Source organism: Phocoena phocoena, chromosome 3, assembly GCF_963924675.1.
Source record: "Phocoena phocoena chromosome 3, mPhoPho1.1, whole genome shotgun sequence".
Classification (NCBI taxonomy): domain Eukaryota; kingdom Metazoa; phylum Chordata; class Mammalia; order Artiodactyla; family Phocoenidae; genus Phocoena; species Phocoena phocoena.
In genome coordinates, this window is record NC_089221.1 from 61794055 (window position 1) to 61813516 (window position 19462).

The window sequence follows — 19462 nt, forward strand, 5'->3', positions numbered from 1 at the left end:
CTACAGAAAAATCCACTTTAGGGCTTCCCTGGTGGCGTAGTGGTTGAGAGTCCGCCTGCTGATGCAGGGAACGCGGGTTCGTGCCCCAGTCTGGGAGGATCCCACATGCCGCAGAGCGGCTGGGCCCGTGAGCCATGGCCGCTGAGCCTGCGTGTCCGGAACCTGTGCTCCACAACGGGAAAGGCCGCAGCAGTGAGAGGCCCGAGTACCGCGAAAAAAAAAAGAAAGAAAAATCCACTTTAAGTGATTAATTTTACTTAATTAAAGTCTGGGTTAAGTGTGCATTACCATCTGTAACGTAATTTATATGATGAAAACCACTGTGAGTTCATAAAGCTGATTTAAAAAATAAGTCTTGAGATATAATCTGTATAAGTTCTTTTATATTCTCCTTTTACTTAGTGTCATCTGGATTTTATTCCAAATGCACTGGACACTGGATTTTAAGTAAAGGGATAAGTAATCTGATGTACCTTTTAAAGAGATCAACCTGGCTACTGTGGTATGAAAGGAATGGAGGGTTATCAAGAGACAAAGAGGATATCAACCAGGAGGCTTTTGCAGTAGTACAGGCATGAAGTGATAGGGGACTGGACTAAGATAGTGGCAGTAGAGAAAGAAATGTAAAGAAAAAGAAAGAGGACTTGGTGATAAAGAGAAGACCCCTAAGTTTTGGTTTGGGTATCTGAATAAGTAGACGTACCATTTATTGAGAGGGGGGAAACAAGAGAAGGACTAGCTTCTTGTTTCAGGGAGGTGAGCTGGGTTGAGGGAAGACCAAGATTCTTGTCTTGAACACACAAGGGATATGTCAAATTGGTGATCAGTTGAATATACTGATATATATTGGAGTGGCTGGGCCCAGAGATAGAAATTGGGGAGATATTGGCACCAGAATGAATGTTAACTTAGCAGGAATCCTGGGTTTTTCTGTTTTGTTGTTGCTTTTAATGCCATGTCTAAAAGAGTGCCTGGAACAGTATTTGGCAAGTAGCCAGGGGTTCAATTAATATGTTCTGTGCAGACAAATGAATGGGCATAAAGATGGTACTTAAAGTTAAAGGATGGTATGAGATTACCTAGAGAGGAATTGTAGCCAGAACTCTTAAGGTTAAAAAAATTTTTTTTAAAGATAGAGAGATAAAGAGACACATAGAGAGAGATGGGAGAGAGACAGCAAGCTGGGAGAGGGAGTTTCAGCAAAGCAGACTGAGAAAAAATGGCAGTGAAACCTGGCGACCATTCTATCAAAGATGCCAACATAAAAGAGCATTCCAAGGAGAGTGTCAAATGCTGTAGAGGTTATGTAAGAAAGAAGTGATAACAATGTCACTGATGGTTGTAACAAGGGCTGAGGCACATAATCCACTCTAACAGGAAGGAAGGTGGGTAGTATGGGTACAGGTGCAGGTAGATTGATAGATTTTGTGGTGGGAATATAAGTTCCCTTGACAGCCTCTATTTTCTCAAGCAATTACAAAACAAGTGTCAACCAGGAGTGAATATAAATTAGATGTTATGATGAGAATAAAGGAAGTGTTATGAAACCACAGAGGAGGGGCACCTAACTCAGTGTTAGGGTGGAGTGTAGAGGAGGTTTAAAGAATAAGTAGGAATTAATAAGGAGAGGGTAAGTAGGACCAGTAGGAAGAATATCCCAGACATATGCAATATCTCAGAGGTAAAGGAGAAAGGGCTTGTTCAGGAAACTAAAAGGCAGGACCTAAGAGGTCCAGATAGGGACTGGCAAAAGATGAGGCTGGAATGATAAGGAGGTACCAAAATTAAGAAGAGCCGTGTATACAGTGCTAAGGAGACTGAAACTCGTCATGAGGATAATCAGAAGTAGTCATTGAAATGCATAATGTGTATGTGTGTGTGTGTGTGTGTGTAATTTTGGTGGTCTTCATATCAGTTTAGGAAAAATATCTGTAAATATATTTAATTATAAGACTAGGCCATTTTATATTTAATACTTAAAACTGGAGAGGCAGTACTGCTTAATGGCTAAGAGCACAAATTCCAGAGCCAGAATGCCCGTGTTCAAATCCCAGGTATGACACTTAGGAGTTGTGTGACCATGGGCAAGTTATTTAACCTGTGTTTCAGTTTCCTTATTTTTATTTATTTATTTTTTTGCGGTACGCGGGCCTCTCACTGTTGTGGCCTCTCCCGTTGCGGAGCACAGGCTCCGGACGCGCAGGCTCAGTGGCCATGGCTCACGGCCCCAGCCGCTCCGCGGCATGTGGGATCCTCCTGGACCGGGGCACAAACCCATGTCCCCTGTTTCGGCAGGCAGACTCTCAACCACTACACCACCAGGGAAGCCCCCAGTTTCCTTATTTTTAGATGGCAACTTTCCTTATTTTTAAATGGAGATTTTAATAGGACCTTTAGTAGGACCTTCTCAGAGGGCTGTTAATCCATTGTTAATATGGTATTCTGTAAATGTTAGCTGTTATTATTTAAGATATAATTTTACCTGCTTTTTAATAGCATAATTTTCACCATCTTCAGCTTTCATTTTTTCAATCTTTTCTTCTTGTTGTTTTGCTTCTTTCTCATACATCATTTTTTCTTTGACCAATCTATAAATAAACCAAAAACTGTTTCAGAGAATTAACTTTCTCTCTAGCAACAGACCATAAAAAACAAAGAAACTCTGTAAATATAAAGTATGCTTTAAAAAGTATATGTACTAGATGGGGAGGAGAAGGGAAGGGAAGAAAACTACGTTAGCCACAGATGTATGAACCTCATGACCTTAAGTTTTATACCTGCCTAAAGCAAGCCAATCTATCAAAGCATGGAATCCTTAAATTTTTAATTAAAAACATTCCATTATAGTAACTGTATTTACAATGTAAAAATAACATTCAAAATTATTATATACTAACATTTCTTTATTGTTTGCTTTATTTATTTACTTAAAATTGCATTAATAATATATTTGTTTCAGGTGTACAATATAGTGATTTGATATTTTTATACATTATGAAATTATCACCACAATAACCATACATTATCTGTAACCACACAAAGTTGTATCTCTTCATCTTCTTCACCTATTTTGTCTGTGTCCCCACCCCATCTTCCCTCTGGCTACCACCAGTTTGTTCTCTGTATCTACGAGTCTGTTTCTATTTTGTTTTGTTTTTTAGACTCCATATGTAAGTGAAATCATTCAGTATTTTCTCAGTTTGACTTATTTCACTTAGCATTAACACCTTCCAGGTCCATCCATGTTGCTGAGGAGGAATAACCAAAAAAAAAAAATGCTAAGACCAATGTCAAAGAGGTTACTGCCTATATTTTCTTCTAGGAGTTTTATGATTTCAGGTCTTGCATTTAAGTCTTTAACACATTTTGAGTTTATTTTTGAATATGGTGTAACAAAGTGGTCCAGTTTCATTCTTTTGCATGTAGCTGTCCAGTTTTCCCAATATCATTTATTGAGGAGACTGTCTTTTCCTCATTGTATATTCTTGTCTCCTTTATCATAGATTAATTGACCATCTGAGCATGGGTTTATTTCTGGACTCTCTATTCTGTTCCATTCATCTGTGTGCCTGTTTTTAGGGCCAGTACCATACTGTTGGCTATTCGGGGCCTTTCGTGGCTCTAATGTCTTTTTTTAACTGATATATGTTATCCAAACTTTTATACATGTACCTGAAACAACATAATGGTAAAAGCTCAGCTTACTGAGAAAAAAGTCAGTATACTGCATGCCAAATCCAAAACAAAGAAAGACTAGGTTATTTTCAACAACCAAAGTGTTTAAAAAGTATTTACTATGCACTTAATTTTGTGTCTGACCTTCCTGTGCGAGGGACTGGGATATATAATTTATTTTATTTTATTTTACTTTTTGCGGTACGCGGGCCTCCCACTGTTGTGGCCTCTCCCGTTGCAGAGCACAGCCTCCAGACGCGCAGGCTCAGCGGCCATGGCTCACGGGCCCAGCCACTCCGTGGCATGTGGGATCCTCCCAGACCGGGGCACGAACCCGTGTCCCCTGCATCGGCAGGCGGACTCTCAACCACTGTGCCACCAGGGAAGCCCGAGGGCATTTTTTTTGGGGGGGGGGTATATATAATTTAGACATGGTTCTCTCACAGACAAATAGTGGAAACAAACAAGTATTTAATTACTAAAGCAAGAAAGGGTATTGACAGAGATCAGGAAGATTTTCAACAATAAGGAACAGAGCAATACGAAGTTCTACTAATTATTCCTCAGATAACCAAAATTCAATTAACCGTAATAGTGCAATCTCCCCTAATTCTCATTAATCAAAGTTTTAATGTAAAAGAAAAGTGCAGTCCAAGAAAACACTAATATTCCTATGTACATATTTCCTAGGGAACAGAAGAAAAAAACTTCCACAGTCCCATAGCTATTAAAAGCAGCTTTTTCCATCTGGCTTGCTGACTTACTTCTAGACCTATGTTACTGGGATGGAATTAAAAATCATACTAGAGCATGGCTTTTGTCTAATCACTTGCAATGAAGCTTTTTAAGTGTATTTCAAAAGACAATTTAATTTTCATAGTCTAATAGGACTTAACATAAGTTCACAAATCTAAAAAATCTTTTGTCATACTACTTGGAAGGCTTTTAAGTAAGCTTTAGTTTGGATTTAAATCACCACATAAGCTGCATACTAAATATTAAAATACTAAAATGTTCCAGTTTGGAATTTTGAGTTGTGCAAGCAAGGCTCATCCTGTCCTTCACGATCTTGCACTAGTGACACAGATGGAAAGAAACATGACAAAAAGTTCACGACAAACATGACAAAAAGGATACCTGGGAAACTATTATTTGTGGTTACCTGAGGAGAAAAGCCCTAATGATTTGGGGTAGGGATGGTCAGCTGGGAGGTAAATAGAGAGGCTTTCATTTTATGCCTCTAAATAAAGTTCCAGGGTTTTTTCCCCCATGTATAAGTATTACTTTTATCAAAAAAATTTAGATGCTTATAATTATCTCTGAGTGGCATAATTTTGAATGATTTTAAAGTCTGCTAGTTATTCCTTTGGCTATATTTTCTATATTTTCTGGAATAAAGCAAAATTCAATTAGAAAGATACCAAAATATACCTAATAGTTGTAATTCTCTAAACATTGCTATCTTTTGCTAGTTTTTCAAATGCTATTAAAATAACAAGTACAAATAAATATAAAGTCATAACTTACTATATTTTAAATGCATAATTGAAAATATTTTTTAGTCTTACAAACCCCACACCTACAGAGAAACACAGCAAGTTCAAAATCTGGTCACTTTTAGTAGTTAGACAAATATATAAGAGTAAAATAAAGAAACAAGAAAAAGCAACAGAAAAGGATAGACATAAGGAGAAATTTTAAGAAATGACAGCCATCGAGGTAATGATAAGCAAATGATAACAAACTACTTAACTGTTTATATACGGACATAACGTGATTTTAAATATGCAGGCCAGTGTTTTACAAACTATTCCATAGTACATTAGTAGTCAAATAAGCTTAAAAAACACTGCTTGCCAAATCTTAAAAATTTATGATACATATTTGCACATTAAAGGGTCCCGAGAAATCTTGTAGTAAGAATATCAACTTAATTTTGTTCAACTGCAAGCTTACCTGAGGCAAAAATGAACTTTCCCCCACTCAGCATTCTCCAGAACAGGTAGTAATCTATAAACTTTACATAAATCTGCATACAACACATTTAAATATACTGTTCATAAAATTCTAAATAGAATAAAATTTGGGGGTAAATCAAGAATTAAGAAACCTTGGGATAAAAAAGTTTTAGCTTAATTTGATATCTTGATTCTACAGTTTCTCATAATATTTTAAATAAGATTTTCATAGTTATAACCGAATTTGTACTTATGGCCATCTAGTAACTAACAGCCCAACACCAAGCCATGCTAAAGATACAATGACAAGCCTGCGATTAATGATAGTAAGAGGGCTTCCCTGGTGGCGCAGTGGTTTAGAGTCCGCCTGATGATGCAGGGGACAAGGGTTCATGCCCCGGTCCGGGAAGATCCCACATGCCGTGGAGCGGCTGGGCCCGTGAGCCATGGCCGTTGAGCCTGCGTGTCTGGAGCCTGTGCCCCACAGGGGGAGAGGCCACAACAGTGAGAGGCCCGTGTACCACACACACACAAAAAAAAGATAGTAAGAAACTGTAATAAATTGATATTTTTTAAAAAATTGATATTTAGAAGAACATTTTATATGGATATTTTCAAACAAAAAATGTAGAGAAAATAGCATAATAAACCCCATGTTCTCATCACTCAGTCAACAATTATTAATATTTTGGCAATCTTGTTTCATGTATCTCTTGCCACTTATTTGTGTATTTATTTATTAGTATTTTCAGATATTTTACCTTTGGTTTGATTTTTGAAGTTAAAAGCCTATGACTTCCACCCCCCTCCCCACCTTGCACCATATACAAAAATTAACTCAAAATGGATCAAAGATCTAAAAAGTTAAAATTATAAAACTTTTGGAAGAAAACATAGAGGTAAATCTTGGTGACCTTGGACTTGGCAATGACTTTTTAGATATGACACCAAAAGCACAAGAAAAAGAAAAAAAATTGGCTTTCATCAAAATTTTTAAAATTCTGTGCTTCAAAAGACACTATCAGAGAATTCCCTGGTGGTCCGGGGGTTAGGACTCTGCACTTTCACTGCTGAGGGTCCAAGTAGCCAAAAAAAGACGCTATCAGGCAAGTGAAAAGACAACTGCAGAATGAGAGAAAATATCTGCAAATCATATACTGGATAAGGAACTTGTATCTAGAATATATAAAGAACAATTCAATAATAATAATAATAAAAGTTTTAAAAATCCAATTTAAAATGGGCAAGCTGAACAGACATTTCTCTGAAGAAGATATACAAATGCCCAACAAGAACATGGAAAGATGCTCAACATCATTAGTCATCAGGGAAATGCAAATCAAAACCATAGCGAGATAGTACTTCACACCCATGAGGATGTTTATAATCAAAAAGTCAGATAATAACAAGTGTTGCTGACAAGAATGTGGAAAACCTGAAACCACCAAACACTGCTAGTGGAAATGTAAACTGTTGCAACTGCTTTGGAAGCTTGGTCATTCCTCAAAAGCTTAAACACAGAGTTACCATATATCTCGGTAATTCTATTCCCAAGTATATATCCAAGAGAAATGAAAACGTATGTCTACATGAAAACTTGTACATGAATGTTCATAGCAGCATTATGCATACATTATAGGAAAAATGTGGAAACAAGTTAAAAGTCCATCAACTGATGAATGGACAAACAATATATGGTATATCATACAATGGAATAATATTCAGCATACAAAGAAATGAAGTACTGAATCATGCTACAATCTAGATGAACCTTAAAAGCATTATGCTAAGTGAAAGAAGTCAGACATAAAGGCCACATATTGTATGATTCTATTTATAGGATATATCCAGTATAGGTAAATCTATAGAGACAGAAGGTAAATTAGAGGTTGCCTAGGATGGGGGAATTTGGAGGGTAATAGCTAAAGGGTTTGGGGTAATAAAAATGTTCTAAAAATGACTGTGGTGACAGCTGCACAATTCTGTGAATATACTGAAAACAAATTGTAGACTTTAAGTGGGTGATTTATAGGGTATTTGAATTACATCACAATAAAGTTGTTAACAAAATGAAAAAGAAAAAAAGCTTGTGACCATAAATTCAGCTATAGGGGAAAGCTGTAAGTAGTACTGGATACATTCAAACCTGGACTTAATGAGAGTTGAACATGTGAACATCATGTATAGAAATTTGCATTTGACTTATAGTTTAAAACTGCTTTAACAATATTTTCAGTATTAAGATAAAAAAATCCTCTGAGGCTTAAAATTTCAAAATAAAATCATTAATGCATATCACTACAGATATTTCTGTAAAACTTCCTTTGACACAGAAAATGCTAGGACAGAGAGGGCAAGTTGCCAGCCTGCTTAAATGGGACCTAAAGATGGTTTTATTTTATTCACAGAAAGAATTAAAAAAACAACAACATATTTGTTACCAAATTTAACAACTGGAAGATTTAAGTCTGGATTTCTGGCTTCTCTTAAGATGTTTTTTATCAGGGAATATTAGGGCTGCATCCTACTACCGGATGGAACTAAGTAGTGGCTGTTGACTGTTTTAGATGAGGCATGTGTTGCTGTTCACAGTGCCCCAACTCACACGACTCCCTGTTTCTCAAACACTCAAGCCTTTTACTTGACCCTGTAAGCAACTGAGTTTAGAACCTGTGGGCTGGGAAACTTGCATATCATTAATGCAGTAGAACTATTATTGTTGTTTTTATTACCTTAATAGAATCACAATTAGTATTCAGAATATCAGGGATAACCAGAAACCACCGGGATTAGCAATAAAACTTTCAATATTTCTAAAGATGACAGGTTACTAAACTCCTCTAGTAAATGAAAGTAGCTGGGACTGGATAAGCTATCAGAAATAAGCACATTTAACAATATCCTGTAATTCAAAGACCTAGAACAAGGGTTGGCAAGCTATGGCCAGTGAGCTGAATTTGGCCTGCCATCTGTCTTTGTATGGTCTGAGAGCTATAAATAGTTTTCACTTTTTTTTTTTTGCGGTACACGGGCCTCTCACTGTTGTGGCCTCTCCCGTTGCGGAGCACAGGCTCTAGACGCGCAGGCTCAGCGGCCATGGCTCACGGGCCTAGCCGCTCCGCGGCATGTGGGATCTTCCCAGACTGGGGCACGAACCCGTGTCCCCTGCATCGGCAGGCGGACTCTCAACCACTGCGCCACCAGGGAAGCCCCACATTTTTAAATGGTTAAAAATATTAGAAAAATATTTTGTGACATGTGAAAATCATATGGAATTCAAATTTCAGTGTCCATAAATAAAGTTTTATTGGAACACAGCCACACTTATTCATTTATGTATCCTCTATAGCTACTTTCAGGTAATGATAGCAGAGGTGAGTAGTTGTGACAATATGGCTCACAAAGTCTAAAATATACACTACCTGGCCCTTTACAAAAAAGGGTTGCTGACCCCTGACTTGGAAGACCTCGACTTAACTCTATCCAACCCCTACTTAACCATCTTAGCATTTACCACACCACACTGAAACCAAGTCTTATTTGCTAGGTCTTAAGTTCCTTGAAGATGGGATTAGGTTGTATTCATACTGTATTCCTGATCTGTAATTAACACATGGTAGACACTCAACGTTTGCTGAATGAAAAGTTGAGTCTAAAAATCTCACTATTGCCTTTTAACATTTTCAATTTAAAGAGATACATGAGACAATTCTGAAGTGGAACAAAGGTGATTCACATAATTTGAGAAATAAGAAAACTACAGTGATTTCTGAGAAAGTATACAATGAAAGAGATAAATTCTATTTCTAGATCCACTGACAGTTCTGGTTGGTAATCCTAGTCATCCTACTCCATGTACTTCTCCATGGAAAATAGCAGTCATTGCCTCAGCAAAATTGACAAGACAGTCAACTACGTATCACACTTGACAAGTAAAGGTGCTGAATATTTACATGACTATTAGAATATCAAAACAAGCATAAGTAAAGTTTTTGTTTTAAAAAATAAAAAGCCATACTGTGAAAAGGCTCAGGAAGCAAGTTACTGAATAGCAAATGTACTGTCCCCCAAAAGAAAAAAAATCACAGTTAGTGAGAAGCCAGTAATACCAGCATGTAAAATTACAATAAATAAAATGCTAAGGCAAGATGCAAGAGAAATTGAAAAAGTTCCACTTTCAAACAGTATATATCAATGTACTGATAACAAGTCACATGACATGGAAGAGGTTTTAGAGAGTATATACACAATTTCAGCTTTACTAGATATTATCAAATTGCTTTCCAAAATGGTTGTATCAATTGATACCCAACCTGCCGTATATGAAATTTCCTGCTTCTCTTTGGCATCCTGGTGAACAACTAGAATTGTATGAGTTACTAAATTTCTGACAATAAGAAGAGTGTGAAATGGTATTATATTATGTTTGAAATATTAACTTCCCTGAAAACTTATAAGGTTATCTATGTTTATTAAAATAGTATGGTTACTGGATAAGTATTTGTTAAATCTATGAATGAATAACTTCTGGTAAATTGGACTCTTCTTCCTTTCTCTAGGAAAGGCTAAGATTTAATAAGAAAACTTAAGTATATATAGTCATAGTTCTTAAATTTGTTACTAAAATATTTTTCTGTAACATACATATGCATATGCTCCTATAAGTACAGGAACACTTGAAAAATTATAAAGAATAAAATTTTAAAATCAGTCATAATCTCATTGCCCAAGCTAACTACTACTGATCCAAAATGGACATAATTCTAAAATTCCAAAAACATTTTAAAAAATTGGAATTTAAAAATTAAGTTTGGCATAAACTCATTTACCAGCAAAATGTGACCTCAACTGACATGAAAATATTTATAGACTTTATGTATTCTACTTAATGTGAACAATCATGTTTCACTGCAGAAATATGAATGTGTTTGATTATAGAGTACTTCTTTAGACACTATCATGTAAATGCATTTATTATTGTTCCAAAATCTAAAAAACCTGCAATTCAGAAATACATATGGGCCCAACAGTTTCATATAAGGGATTATGAAACCTGTATTAACATTTTGAATATTTTTCACTAGTTTTTTTTAAACATGTGCGAAAATTTATATTATATACACACAATTGATCCTTGAACAACTCAGGGCTTAGGGATGCTGATCCTCCTCACAGTCAAAAATCCATGTATATCTTTATAGTTGACCCTTTGTATCTGGTTCTGCATCCTTGAACCATGGATCAAAATTAGTAATGCAGGGGCTTCCCTGGTGGCACAGTGGTTGGGAGTCCGCCTGCCGATGCAGGGGACACGGGTTCGTGCCCCGGTCCGGGGGGATCACACATGCCGCGGAGCGGCTAGGCCCGTGAGCCATGGCCACTGACCCTGTGCATCCGGAGCCTGTGCTCTGCAACGGGAGAGGCCACAACAGTGAAAGGCCCGCGTACCGCCAAAAAAAAAAAAAAAAAAAGTAATGCAGTACGTCTTTATGGGAAAAAATCCATGTATAAGTGGACCTATGCAATTCAAACCCATGTTGTTCAAGAGACAACTGTATATAAATAAATAAATAAATAAATAAATGGGATAGTGTACCATTTCCAATCTCATTACATATTCTTTGAAAATATAGCTGTTAGCGGCTGCAAAGCATTTCATAATAACAGTATGACAGCTTATTAAATGCTGTTAGACATCTGGACATCCCCATATAAATAATATTGTGATGAACCTCCCTACTCCTAAATTTTATAGATGTATATTATTTTCTTATTATATAATATTTAAAATATATAGTGTCTGAGGAGAAATTAGACTAAATCCTTTTCCAGTAAACTAGTGATCATTTACTGATGAATACTTCCTTTTTCTACTGATATGATAAGCTACCTTAGTCATTCATTATTAGTAGTCATAAAAAAATGCAAATATTAATTCAATCTATCCTATTTTAGCCTACTATTTAGTATTTCATCTTAGTCAAAGAAAACAGTATGCCAGATTTCACTGTTGAAATATTAATAAGCATATCAAAGCCTACATTAAAGAGATGAAAAATTAAAAAGAGAAAAATAAGGGAAATGAACATCAAGGGAAAAGAAGATAAACGTGATAACCAACAGGAGTTGTAGATAGTGATAAAGTAAAAAATCAGGGGAAGAATTTTTTCTTTAAAAACTAGACTTTCCCTTGGGGGCAGAGATAAATTAGGAGTGTGGGATTAACAGATACACACTACCATATATAAAATAGATAAGTGAGGATTTACTGTCTAGTACAGGGAACTATATTCAATATCTTGTAACACACTATAATGGAAAAGAATTGAAAAAAGAATATACATAACCAAATCACTGTGCTGTACACGTGACACTAACACAGTATTGTAAATCAACTATACTTCAATTAAAAAAAAAAAAATTTTCCCAGAGATGGAAAAAAAAAACCAGTCTTAACTGAAAGGGATTTCTAAGTGCCAACTGGAATCAGTGAAAAAACCTCACGTCTCTGTACATTGTTGAGAATTTCCAGAGACCCAAAAACACTAAAGCTTTCAAACAGAGAAGAAATAGGTCACCTATAAAAGTTTTATCTTTCACATTAATAACGCTAGATACCACAAGACATGGGAGCAATCCCTTCAAACTTCTGAGAGAAAACAATTTAAAACCTGGATTTATAGCTATAATAGTGAGAGGAAAATTCACTAATTCATTCAGCAATTATTTACTGAGGGGCTACTATGTGCCAGACATTTTATGTACCAAGGATATACCAGTGAACAAAACCACAAAAATCTCTGCCCTATGGCATTTTTAGTGGGAAAATAAAGACAATAAGCAAAATATAGCATGTTAGATTGTGAAAAGTGCTCTAAGAGAAAAAGCAGTGAAGAAGGGCTGGTAATACAGGGGATTCACAATTTAAAACAAGATGGTCAGGGAAGGTCTCTTTGAGAATGGGATATGTGTTGAGATCTGAAAGAAACAGTAAATCATGTGGAAAAGTGATGAAAGAAGTCATAGGCCAGGAGAACTTTTTTTTTTGTATAAAAATTCAAAAAGTTCATCTACTCTGCCTCCTTTCTGACAAATTTACTTAAGAATGTATTCCAGCAAAATGAAGATGAATATCAAGAAAAGAAACCATGGTCAATGTAATGTAACAGTCTAATGAAGGAAAAAAAAATCCCAGTATTGACTGTGTCGTAGGCCCGGAAAACAATCAATCTAAATGAGAATCTTAGTATGGAGTCTTACAGACACATCTTTAAGAAGAAGAATGAGTAAGAAGGTAGAAATCATTTATGTGTTTTTTCTCCCAATAATGAAAAAATGAAAGACAATTAGAAACTCCAGGAAAAGTACCCCCCTCCACAGTCCACCCCCCAACATAGTTATGATTGTAATATGAAGCAACTGAAAAACAAAACTAATTTAACCTGGATTTATAAGAATAGTATCCTTTGAGCAGCATGGGATCCAATGAGAAAGAAATGTAATCCTATATATACCATATTTTAAATGATATATATTTATAATCTATTTATTCATTTTCAACTTTTATAATAGACCTATGAGCAAACTATGTCTTCCTCACTTGTTTGAAATATTCAATTTGCATTTTTAAAGTAGCTTTTGATAGGGGCTTCTGAAAAGTTTGTCATTCTTCCTAAATGTGACATACCAAGTACAATTCTCTTTTCTCCCCTAGACATCACCTGTGACACCTGCCACCTTGGGATCATGAGGAGACCCAACCTAAAAGGACAGGTAACTCTGGGAAGTCAGAGAACTTGAATCTTTGGTGACGGTATTAAACTACTGATTTAACCAACTCTGAATGCACCCTACCTCCAGATTTCCTATTGTATAAGATAATAAACATCCTTATAGTTTAAGTCACATATAGTTTGATTTTCTATTATTATTTTCTTCGAAGCTAAAAGGATCTGAAATGATAGAGTCATTAACAACAGAAGAATGTTCTGCAGGTATAGAAATAATGCTTTCTTACTTTGGACTAACTTCTTCTAAACGGATAAATCACTTAGAAATTGAGATGCCTCATTTTTTTCCTTCCCACATACAAATAAATACAATGTAAAGAGGAAATTACCTATACAATACCCAATTTTATGTTTTCCACTGTATTAAGAAATATCTCACACGAATTTTTGCAAAATCCCTCACACCTGGTGTCCTAGTGGTTAGGATTCCAGGCTTTCACTGCCATGGCCTGGGTTCAATCCCTGGTCATTCAACTAAGATCCCACAAGCTGCACGGCACGGCCCAAGGAAAAAAATTAAAAACAACAAACCACACACAAACAACAAACACTAAACTGGCATAAAACTTTTAAAATCTGTGTTTATTTTTAATAATCATGGTGTTTACTGGAGGCTAATATCAATAATAAATAATACTATCTTCTATCTATATCGTATTTTCAATTTACAAAGTACTTCTGTAACATACTGGATGTTAAATATTAAATAGTAAAATATCAATGCCCCTAAACTGTGACTTACAGGAAAGTGAGCATTAAATAGTTAAATATTAATGTCTATAAACTATTATGGAGTTGAGGTGTTTAATGGCTCTATAAAGTAAACAATAAGGCACCAGGAACAGTATATCTACTCACAGCTTGGAACTCCATAACTTGTCAAATCAATTTAAAATTCCTATCTTCCCCAGTGAAGATGAAAAAAGTATTCAAGATTAGGGAAAGAAGCTATTTGAATTAACAAGTAAAGCAGGTACAAGCTTTTCTGCTAAACATATTGGAAGAAAGCAGTTTACAGAAATCAGAGTGAAACATTGTATTTAGAGTAAATTTTAGGCTTTTGAAGACTAAGGGTTTAGTGATGAGACCCCAGACACACAGAAGAAACTATGTCTTTACAAAAGTATATGGGGACAAAAATACCAAGAAAGATGCAAGAAAAGAAAAATCTCATCTGGGAACTCCAAGTGAACTGCAAATTAGAGGCTTATTGCTTTAGTTGCCTTAATTAAGAATTCTCACTAGTTCCTTAGTGAGAAACAACTGGAGGTTGACATCAGAATCCGATGATTTAGTGTTTATGGTCTACATAAAAATGTATAAGTTAAAACTCAGTGAGTTTTAGTCATTCTCTACTAATTCTTTTGTGGTCACTATAAAGTTCCAAGTGAAATTTCCCACTATTTCTAAATTTCAACGAATAATCATAGTCAAGATTTTGGGGGTCAGCAAAATGAAGGAAGAACCTGCTACAGCATCCTCTCCTAAAATAAACAAAAATGTGCTACACACAAACATACATAAAATGAGATGGGTCTGGAAATGTTGCTTGTTCTGGGTGGAATGCCTTCTCCCTCTCTCATCTTCTCCCCCATATCCTCCCAACCCATTCTTCAAAACTTAACTCAAACGTCCTTGTCTTCAATAAGGACCACTCTAGCCCCTACTCTACCACTCCCCAAGCAGCCACTACGGATCTTTCCTATGAATTTTTATAGCATATTTATTTCCATCATAGAAATTATAAGTTAAATATAAGTTATAATTTTGTCAACTTCTACACTTGAAAGTAGATGCCCTGAGGACTGGAAATGTGTCTCCTATGAGCACCTTTCAGTGTGTGCCTCACAGATATGTTTACTAAATGAACTCACAATGACCCTGAGTGGTATTCAGGGCAGCTATCACCATCCCCATTTTCAAAGAGGTGAAATGATTCATCTAAGGCCAGCTGGCCAGGAAATGGAGAAATTAGGATTTGAAATTATGACTTCTAACTTCAAGTGTCAATACTTTTTAAACATCATACTATCTCATGTTTAAAGTAAATGAGTTTCAAAATTTAAATTTCTTTACCTGTTCCAAATGTAAAATCATCCCATGGTTCAAAACTTGAATCGTACACAAGAGCACAAAGTGAAAAGGCAACCCAACACACACACTCCCTGCCCTGAGCCACTCAGTCCCAACACTGGAAGCAACAGTTATCAATTTCTTGTGTATCCTAAATGAAAAGTTAAATGTTTAGTTTGATGGTATTTGTTACCTTATCATCTTCCTGTACCCATTAATTAATCCATTAAATTGAATATGGTTCAAGTTATAGTCACTACTCAAGTAAAATATATGCATTATTACTTTTAAATAAGACATTTTGTAAACAGCTAAACTGATGCATGCCAAATACAATATCACTATTTTTTGTGCAATTTTGTGGATCTTGGTGATTAATAAATTAATAAGTCTTAGGAATTAATAATTCAAAAACACAAATGTAAAACTAATTATTTCACTAATCCTCTAAACTAGTCCCTTAAAAGTCAGTGAGACTGAAAAGTGTGTACTACTAATAAAAGGGCTATAAAGACACTATTGTGGATAGCTTCTGCTTGAGTCTGTATGAGAAAGCAACAGCACCTCCCACAGCTGCTTCATCTCCATACAAAAACACTCTGACAATTTTAATTACTACCTAAAATCGCAAATCTCTCTGTACACTTGGCTTTCTATCCTCTACCCAGACCCATATCTCTGTCTTTGCAGCATATCTATTTAGACATCCCACCGTCAACTAACTGAAGCAGGTTGAAAACTAAGCTCATCACCATCCCACTCTAAAATAATACCCTTTTTCCCAATTTGAGATGTCAACGTCAGAATCACACAAATACTGGATGAAGTATGCCTGGCTTGTAAGCAGTTCAGGGAAAAAGAGCTAAGTTGTCTGCAAGCTCAATATGAGCCAAGAATGTGATGCAGTTACTAAAAAGCCAAAACCAGCCAATTCAATCTTAGATGCATTAGAAGAAGAGGAGAACCTAAAACGTGGTAGGTACACATTACTACATTGGATGAACTGTATCTGTGCTATTAGTATTAACAATTTACTTCCAAAATTGTTATACACAACTTAGATGCAAAAGGGATTTAAGGCAGCATCTGAAGAAGGACCCTAACAAACCAGAGTTATTAGCAAAAGAATATCCAACACCATCACTCTATTCTGTGAAATAGCTCAGTTTGTCTAAAACATTCAGATATATTATGAACTATACAGTTATTCCAAACTAATATAGGTTATCATAACTAAATGGGCAAAGAAAATATCATTTGATGCAAATGACTTAGCTGACTGACTGTCACCTCTCATAGATAATAAAAGTTAACATCAGTTAGGATACCTGAATTTTATCAAATTATAAAATAAGCCCAATTTAATGATATTTTACTATAGTAATTTTTCTTGGTGATTCAGTAACTCAGGTTATTCTTGGAACTACTGATGAGAAAATTTGGGAGCCAAATCTGAGATTTTTCAGTTGTACAGCTCTAGGGTCCAGAGAACAACTCATGATTTTGGGATTATTAGCATTATACAAAGGTGCTTTGGTATGTAATGTGTTTATTCAGTTTGTTGTACTAAGATTTATTCATTAGGTCACAACGGTTCAAGAAGAAACATGTATGAAGATTTCTGCTATTTTTATATTACTGATATTGAGGTCTTGTTTAAGTCCTTTGTACAGAAGAATGACAATAATCATTAACTGTTAACAATTTCCATTCAGAAAAACCTAACAGTTGAAAATAATTTTCATACTATATTCCTATCTAAAGGTATACATATAGTAAACAATCTGGTAAATGTTAAAGTATTGAAATACACTTTCAATGTATATTTATTTTGTACTTTACCACATATAAACCATTTTAAAAAATTAAGTCAAATTTCTAAGTCTTTAACTGCTTAAACACTACTTCTAAGTAATATTTAGTAATGGTACTTGATATAGAGTTGTATTTGACACAATTTTAATAGCTAGCAAATCTGTGTGAATATTCAATAGTAAAATTTTCTTATTATAAGGTTAGTTTAGTGATTCCCAATGACTCCTCTAATCTTTCTTCTCTGTATCATATTAATTATAGTCTGCAGTTTTAAAAAAAGTTTGTATTATCTCTAATACTCTACCCTTTTATTCTTCATTTCTTTACTCAGTAAAACAGTCATTTTTGCAGCCGGACTCTGAATTTGTCAGTAAACACTGTTTTTAAATGTTGAATTTTCACAACTGGAGGCATTCCACCTTTAGCTCTTGTCCCACGAATATGTGTCAGCATGTAAAAATATGATAAACCTCTAACTTTATCTCACAAAAACAGAAGAATATATAAATAATATATTTTATAGCATTTTAAGAACGTCACAGCTTTTTCCAAGTTGTTCTACACAGTCTTCCTGGACAATTTCAGATGAGTTATTTGATAGAATCTTTCAGGATCCTGATTCTGTGGATAGACTACCATGATAACATATGAATATATCTATAACAAACATCATTTTGTCTGGTCAACCTAAAAAACCCAAGTAATAACTATAGTATTTGGAGTTAAAGAAAGACACAGCAGCAGGCTCAAACTTGTTTATATGTAGGGGAGAAAATCTATCCTTTAACTGATCATGTAAATGTAACCAAATTGCCATTTTTCAAATGTGGCAACAATTGTTTCTTTTCACATTAGAAAAAAGAACGCTCTTCCAAGAGACGTTAATAGATAGTTGAAAGAAAAAAGGTTTCTATGAACAGATAATACTTGAAATATTGCATACTCTATTCCTCTCTTAAAAATTCACATAGTGAATGCTTTTGAGTAATCTTAAAATAAAGAAACATGCTAACTTTTAACTCAGCCGTTCTCAAATTAATTTGAGCAGAACACTTTTTCAACTTACCTATTAAAATCCAGTTAAACATATTCCAGAGAATACCAACTTGGAATCCAAAATGAAAGACAGGTAATACTCAAAATTCTGACTACAGTATTTGGTAAATTCCTATTTCTAAATTTCTAAAGTGTATTTTTACCCTATAATGAATACAAAAATATTCTATTCAAAATTGCCAGTTTATAGAAGTTAATAAAATGTCATATTAATTTAAATAATATAATTTTTAAAAAAGATCAATGTGGCAACAATGGCTTAATTAATATTAGTATATATTACTAGTACAACATACTAGTAATACTAGTGTAATTAATATTAAATAAATGATAGTGTAATTAATATTAAATAAATGAACATTATATATCTTATCACTTTTAAAAGTTTAATTTGTTTATAACTGAATTCACATTTTAGTAGAAAGTAGCTGGCCACACCACCTTATAATATTATCAGCAAAATATTTAGTTTGAAAAATTATACAGAAGCTAACACATTATAAAGCAACTACACTCCAATTAATTAATAAAAACAAAAAGTGAAAAATTATTTAGTAACATTACAGCTGACAAAAATTTTTTTTTTTTTGACAAAAATTTTTAAAAATCTAGTCCAACTTTTCCTAACACAAGTTTATTTTTTCAACTTAGATATGGTACTTGAATGCTAATAAATACTCAATGGTTTTTAGGCCAAATTCTATAAAGGAATGTAATTTTTTTTTAAAAGGTAATTTTAAAGATAGCGTCAATAGAAAATATAACCACTTTAAAATTTGTGCCTTAACTACAGCTAATGAACAAACTAGTACAGGAAACTTGTCATCTATGATCTCTAACTATTCATTAACAAATATCCACTAATTTAAATTTCCAAAATAGCACAATCATGTGGGGGATAGGGTGGCATTTTTTATTATGGTATAATAGGCTAAATATCTAGCCTCAACACTGTGAGAAATTGAACTTTCAATTTCCTAACCTTTTGATTTAACCTATTAGACTACTTTTTCTTCCTAATTATAATTCTTATAAACGGAAAATTGAGAACGGCCTTTTAAAAAATTACATGTAATCTATTCTATATGAAATTTT

The 19462-nt window shown here is 34.6% G+C and overlaps 1 protein-coding gene across 2 annotated transcripts in view; it reads right to left on the bottom strand.

Annotated features, from left to right (window-relative positions):
- TBCA (tubulin folding cofactor A) overlaps window positions 1–19462 on the bottom strand; it is a 102044-nt gene that overhangs the window by 14316 nt on the left and 68266 nt on the right. For both annotated transcript variants that reach the window (XM_065874936.1, XM_065874937.1), the window contains exon 2: window positions 2483–2588. In XM_065874936.1, coding sequence (XP_065731008.1) covers window positions 2483–2588 — 106 coding nt within the window. The remainder of the gene's footprint in view (window positions 1–2482; window positions 2589–19462) is intronic.